A 5,802-nucleotide genomic window follows, 5' to 3' on the forward strand; every position below is an offset into this window, starting at 1 on the left:
GGAGCCCAGGAATGACCCTCCTTCCTGGGGGTTTGTCCTGCCTCGGGGGGATCCCCGGCTTGGGGGTGGAGGAGCCCTCTTCTCTCTTGGCTTTCCCAGGCAGGCTCCCTCCCAAAAGCCTTTTCCTAGTGGGTTCAGGCTGTCCCGGCCTGACAGCCTAGTGCCTGGCAGTTGTATTTTTCCGGCTGTGGGTGGGTTTGTTCAGGAAGGAGTGTTTATCTTTTCCGAGTACGCTCCTCCCTGTTTTCTCTTATTAAGTTTCTTTTTTTTTTTTTTCTTTTTTTTTTTTTTTTGTTTCCCCGTTTGGGTTTGTTTTTTTTTTTTTTTTTTCCCCACTCCGGGCCTGCCCCTCGGGCCGCCTCCCACCCCCGTAACTCCTCCTCTCATCCCCAGGAGTCACAGCCGTCCCCGCTGGCCCTGCTGGCAGCCACCTGCAGCCGCATCGAGTCTCCCAATGAGAACTCCAACAGCTCCCAGGGCCAGCAGGGCGGGAGCGGCGAGCTGGACCTGAACGCAGCCGCCGCCCAGCTCACCCAGTCGGCCAACGGCTGGCAGATCATCTCGGCAGGCTCCAGCACCCCCACGGGCTCCAAGGAGCCGGGCGGCAACGGCGGCAACGGCGGCGACGCCTCCAAGAGCCGCCCGGTCAGCACCGGGCCCTACGTGGTCACCTCGGCGTCCGGCCTGCAGAACCAGCAGGTGCTGACGGGCCTGCCGGGCGTCATCCCCAACATCCAGTACCAGGTGATCCCCCAGTTCCAGACCATCGACGGGCAGCAGCTGCAGTTCGCCACCACCCCGGCGCAGGTGAACGTGCAGCAGGATGCCTCGGGGCAGCTGCAGATCATCCCCGGCTCCAACCAGCAGATCATCACCAGCCGCGCGGGCGGCAGCAACCTCATCGCCATGCCCAACCTGCTACAGCAGGCCGTGCCCATCCAGGGCGTGGGGCTGGCCAACAACAGCCTCTCCGGGCAGACCCAGTACGTGGCCAACGTGCCCGTGGCCCTGAACGGCAACATCACCCTGCTGCCGGTCAACAGCGTGGCCGCCAGCCTGGCCCCCACATCCCAGACGGGCACCCTGAGCAGCTCGGGCTCGCCGGACAGCAGCTCCCAGCCGGCCACCTCGGGGGCTGCCAGCAGCTCGGGCAGCACGGCCACGTCCCAGGCCAGCTCGGGCGCCTTCTTCACCAACGCCAACAGCTACTCCACCACCACCACCACCAGTAACGTGGGCGTCATGAATTTCTCCACCAGCGCCACGGTGGGCACCAACGTGCAGGCGCAGACCCCCCAGAGGGCCAGCAGCGTCCCCAGCTCGGACTCTCTGCAGACCCCGGTGTCGGGGGTGGCCCTGCAGCCGGGGCAGCAGAAGGAGGGGGATCAGAGTCAGCAGTCACAGCAGCAGCAGCAGCAGATCCTGATCCAGCCGCAGCTGGTGCAAGGAGGGCAGACAATCCAAGCCCTCCAGACCACCCCGCTGTCCGGCCAGACCTTTGCCACTCAAGCCATCTCCCAAGACACCTTGCAGAACCTGCAGCTCCAAGCCGTGCCCAACTCGGGGCCCATCATCATCCGCACGCCCACGGTGGGTCCCAACGGGCAGGTGAGCTGGCAGACCATCCAGCTGCAGAACCTGCAGGTGCAGAACCCCCAGGCGCAGACAATCACGCTGGCCCCCATGCAGGGCGTGTCGCTGGGCCAGACGGGCAGCACCAGCACCACGCTGACCCCCATCGCCTCCCTGCCCAGCGGCACCGTCACCGTCAACGCCGCCCAGCTCTCCTCCGTGCCGGGCCTCCAGACTATTAACCTCAGTGCCTTGGGAGCATCCGGGATCCAGGTGCACCAGCTGCAGGGGCTGCCCCTGGCCATCGCCAACGCCCCCGGTGAGTGCTCGGCTCCCCGGGAAGGAGAAACGCTGGGCACGGCTGGGCTGGGCTGGGCGTGGTTGGTGTCAAATGGTGTTGGTGGTCAGGGTGAGGCTTGTGCCGACCCTGGGGAAGGAGTGTGTTGATCGCCAGAAGACGCTAAAGATCTTTTTGGGGAGTTTAAAGTCTTGGAAAGAAAGGGAGGAGGTGGCTGTGTGGGGGGGAAAGTGGAGAAGAAAAGGGACACCTGGTTTTGTGTCACTGTCCTGCTTTGGAGGCCACCCAGGAGTCTCGGGTCAGGACTGGGCTGAGAACCCAAGTGTAGCTGGGCTCCTTGGCTGAGCCTGTAAGGAGTCATGGCCATAAAACACAGGGATTAACTGAAAAGCCCAAGAAAACAAACAGAGTCACGGAGCCGCGGGGAATTTCCTCCCAGGGGCGGAAGGAAGGGCTCATTAAGTGTCTGGGTGCTGGCGCGGGACAGCGTGACCTCAGCGTGGCCCAGCCGGTCCCGTGGGCACGGGCACCCTGCTCGGACCCCCAGGGACCCACCCCACCGTGTCCCACAGCCTGGGAAAAGCAGGACATGGAACGTGGGAGCTGAGCTGGAGCCTGCTCAGCTCCTGCCATGGAAGGGATCAGCCCTGGGAACATTCCCCGCTTGCTTTTCCACTGTTTTCCTTGGGGTTTTTTTTTGGTTTTTTTTTTTTTTTGTGTGTGTGTTCTGGCTCTGGCTAAAAGGGGCTGTTGCTGGATTTAGTCACAGTTGAGAGGCAGCAGAAAATGTTGCTCAATCCAACCCGAGCTTCCCTCTCGCGAGAGGCGGCGGCTGCTGCTCCCCCGGGCTTGTTTTGCAGCATTATTTTGGGCTGTTGCTACAGCAGCTTGGCTCGCAGGCCAGCCACGGGTCACTCTAGCCTCGGGATTAGCCTGATCCTTGGATTTCCCCGAGCCCAGGGACCCACAGGCAGGGGGTGACACCCAGGGGACACTGTGTTCGCCTGGGTGACCCGTGGGGCGTGCAGGGTCCCCTCGGTGCCATCCCCGTGCCAAGGGTGGCTCCTGCCCGGCCAGGGCTCCATCCTCGGTGCTCCCAGCTCTTTCCAGGCTCGTTCCTCGGTGTTCCCGGGCTCCTTCCTTGTTTTGAAGGCGCTGGAGAAAGGCATGGGCGAGCCCAGTTCCTGTATTCGTGCCTGGCTCTGCCCTCGGAGGTGGAACGTTCTAGAGACCACCCATGCAACCGCCTCCTCCTCCTCCTCTTTCTCCTCCTCCTCCTCCTCTCCTTTTTTTTTTAGCTCAGCAGCTCTCAGCTCTTGATCTGCCGTGGAGAATTCCCGGCCAGCAGCGGCAGCAGCAGCAGCAGTGGGGCCTCCTGGCTCTGTCCCCAGCCCCGAGTGACGCTGGCACTGTCACTGTGACACGGGGACATTTTTAAAGAAAAGCCAGAGCAGGGTTCAAAGGGGTTTTTTTTTGGGAGCCCCAGCTCGGTGGGATGGTCCAGGAGGCTCCTGGGATGAAATGGGGAAGCTGTGGCCAGCTCGGAGCTTCCTGGCTCCCATCCAGGGGCAGGGTTTGACTCCAGCTTTTCTCTGGCCGTGTCCCTCAGACGTGGCAATGGGTCCCTTTGTCCCCCCCCAGCCACCACCAGCCCCTCTCCAAGGGGTGCTGAGCCCCCCCAGGCCTGTGTCCCTCCAGATCCGAGCTCTCCCACGGGAATTTGAGGGAGGGGTTTGTTCCCAACCCTTCCCAAACCCCTGAGAGTTCTCCAAGCCTCCACGTGTGCTGGAATTTTCTGCTCCAGGCAAGGAGTTGGGAAGGATTTTTGGAGCAGGAAAAGCTGCTCTGTTTCTGGGGGGAGACAGATGAAAAAGGAGCCCTGGCTGGGGAGGGGACTGGGGCTGCTTTTCCTTGGCTGTGTGTCCTGGGTCAGGAGGAGATGCCCAGCCAGGGGTGTGGTGGCCCCAGTGCCACCTGGGCTGGCAGCACTGCATGTCCTGCCCCTCCCAGAGCTCAGCTGGGCCTCTGGGGGGGTTCTGTGTCCCCTTCTGAGCCCCCTGCATGGGGGGCTGTGGCTCCCAGCCCCTCAGGTCTGTTGCCAATGAGGTTTTCTCCTGTTTTTTGACAGGAGAAAAAATCCCTCAGGGAGAAAATAACGCCTGAAAAGGTCTTTAAAACTTGGAATTTTTTTGTTCCTGGGTGGGATGCAGAGCCCAGCTCTGTGCAGGTCTGTGTTAATGGGGTGGCTCAAAGGCTGTTTCCTCCTCCTCCTCCTCCCTGGATGGGCTGGGAAGGAGCAGAGAGCAGAGGCAGGTCTGTGGCCACCAGGGCTGGCATGTGGGCAAACAGGCCCTTCCACTGGCTCTGCCCCTGGGGAGGGCACCCCCCGAGCCAGGGAGGGGGGATTTCCTCAGCTGGCACCACCCCAAAACCCTCCCAGGGCTGCTGCCAGCGCTGCCCACGTGGGAGGGACGGGGTCTGGGGCTCAGGTGGGGGCTGTGACACCTCGGTGGGGGCTGAGAGCCACCTCGGTGTCACCCCAGCCCGCCCAGGGAGGGGACATCCTGTGATGGTGGGGATTTTGTGACACTGGGGTTTCTCTTCCTCTTTTTTGTCATAGGGAGGGACTTCTCTGAGTTCAGTGTCCTTATAGTGGCTCTGTCCCCATGTCCTTGTCCCTGTCAGAGCCCTGCTGTCCCCATGTCCCTGTCCCAGCCCTACCTGGCTAAACAGCGAGCTCAGCACTGGAATTAAACCCCCTTGTTTTGGGGGCACTCAGGGGACATCCCTCCTTTTGGGATGTTTGTTTCCAGGGCTGGATGGAGCTGTTGGGTGGGATTGGGATTTTCTGGGATTCTGATTTTTCCCTTCCAGCTCCTCGAGTGGAGGATGTGGGGGAATGGAGCAGTGAGGGCCATCCCTGGTGGGCACAGGAACCCTCAGCCACGTGTGCCACCAACCCCTCCCAGCTCCTGCTCCTTCCAGGGCCTTTCCAGAGTGGCACAAAGCCCCGATTGTGTCCTGTTTGCTGGTTTTTAAGGGCAGCTTTGTGGCAGGGCCTGGGTGAGGCATCCCCACGGCACGGGGAGGGGAGAAGGGAGCCGAGCCCCGGTGACGCGCGGCCCTTGTTTGTCTCACCACAGCCGTGACATCACGGCACAAACCGGCACATTGTGAAACTTCCTGCTCTGAATCCCAGCCAGGCTGGACTTCACATCCCCTCTGGGTTCCTGGGCTGACCTCCTGTGTCCGTGTCATTCCCTGGGGACTGACAGAGCCCCCAGAGAGCCCCGGGCTGGCCTGGGAGGAAGGGGAGCGATCCCAGCAGAGCCTGAGTTCTGCCAGCTTTGTCCAAGTGAGGTTGTGCCCCACACAAAGTCCCCTTGGTGGGGACACCCTGTGGGTCCTGGGCTCTGTGGGGCAGCCCTTCTCCTCCTCCTTGTCCTGTCCCTGCTGCTGCTCCAGGCCAGGCTCAGCGGGGCTGGCAAGGGCTGGCAGCCGTGCCGGTCGGACGGGTCGGGTGCGCGGCACCCACCCCGTGACTCCTCCTGGGGGAGAGATCCCTGCTCCAGACCCGTCTGCCGGGCCCTGATCTGCCTCTCCCTTTTATCTGGGCCAGCCCCAGCCCTGCTGGAGCCTCATCCTTATCACCCCACACAGGAGACACGTCCTGGCTCCCAACTTTGGGGGAGTTTCTGCCTGGCTCCTTCCCGGAGCGTCAGCTCCCACCTCAGCACGGCTGGCAGCCTCCAGACAGCTCCTCATCCCCTCCCACCCCACCCCAGCATGCCTGGGTTAGATCCTGGGGGTGAGAAAGGCATCAGTTCCTCCTTGGGATCAAAATCCTGGGATTTGTGGCTCAGGAAAGCTTCCACTCTTGATTGCTGTGAGAGAGAGGCGCTGGGTGAGGCGGGAGGCGCCTGCTGGGGTTC

General features: G+C 62.2%; 1 protein-coding gene across 1 annotated transcript; it reads left to right on the forward strand.

Annotated features, from left to right (window-relative positions):
- Positions 1–156: 156 nt before the first annotated feature.
- On the forward strand, positions 157–3,561 carry SP1 (Sp1 transcription factor; the record flags this gene model as incomplete). Its single annotated transcript, XM_050987844.1, has 1 exon — positions 157–3,561. A coding segment is annotated over one exon (1,863 nt), but the record flags the coding sequence as incomplete, so codon positions are not given.
- Positions 3,562–5,802: the final 2,241 nt, after the last annotated feature.

Source organism: Serinus canaria, unplaced genomic scaffold (assembly GCF_022539315.1).
Source record: "Serinus canaria isolate serCan28SL12 unplaced genomic scaffold, serCan2020 HiC_scaffold_314, whole genome shotgun sequence".
Classification (NCBI taxonomy): Eukaryota; Metazoa; Chordata; class Aves; order Passeriformes; family Fringillidae; genus Serinus; species Serinus canaria.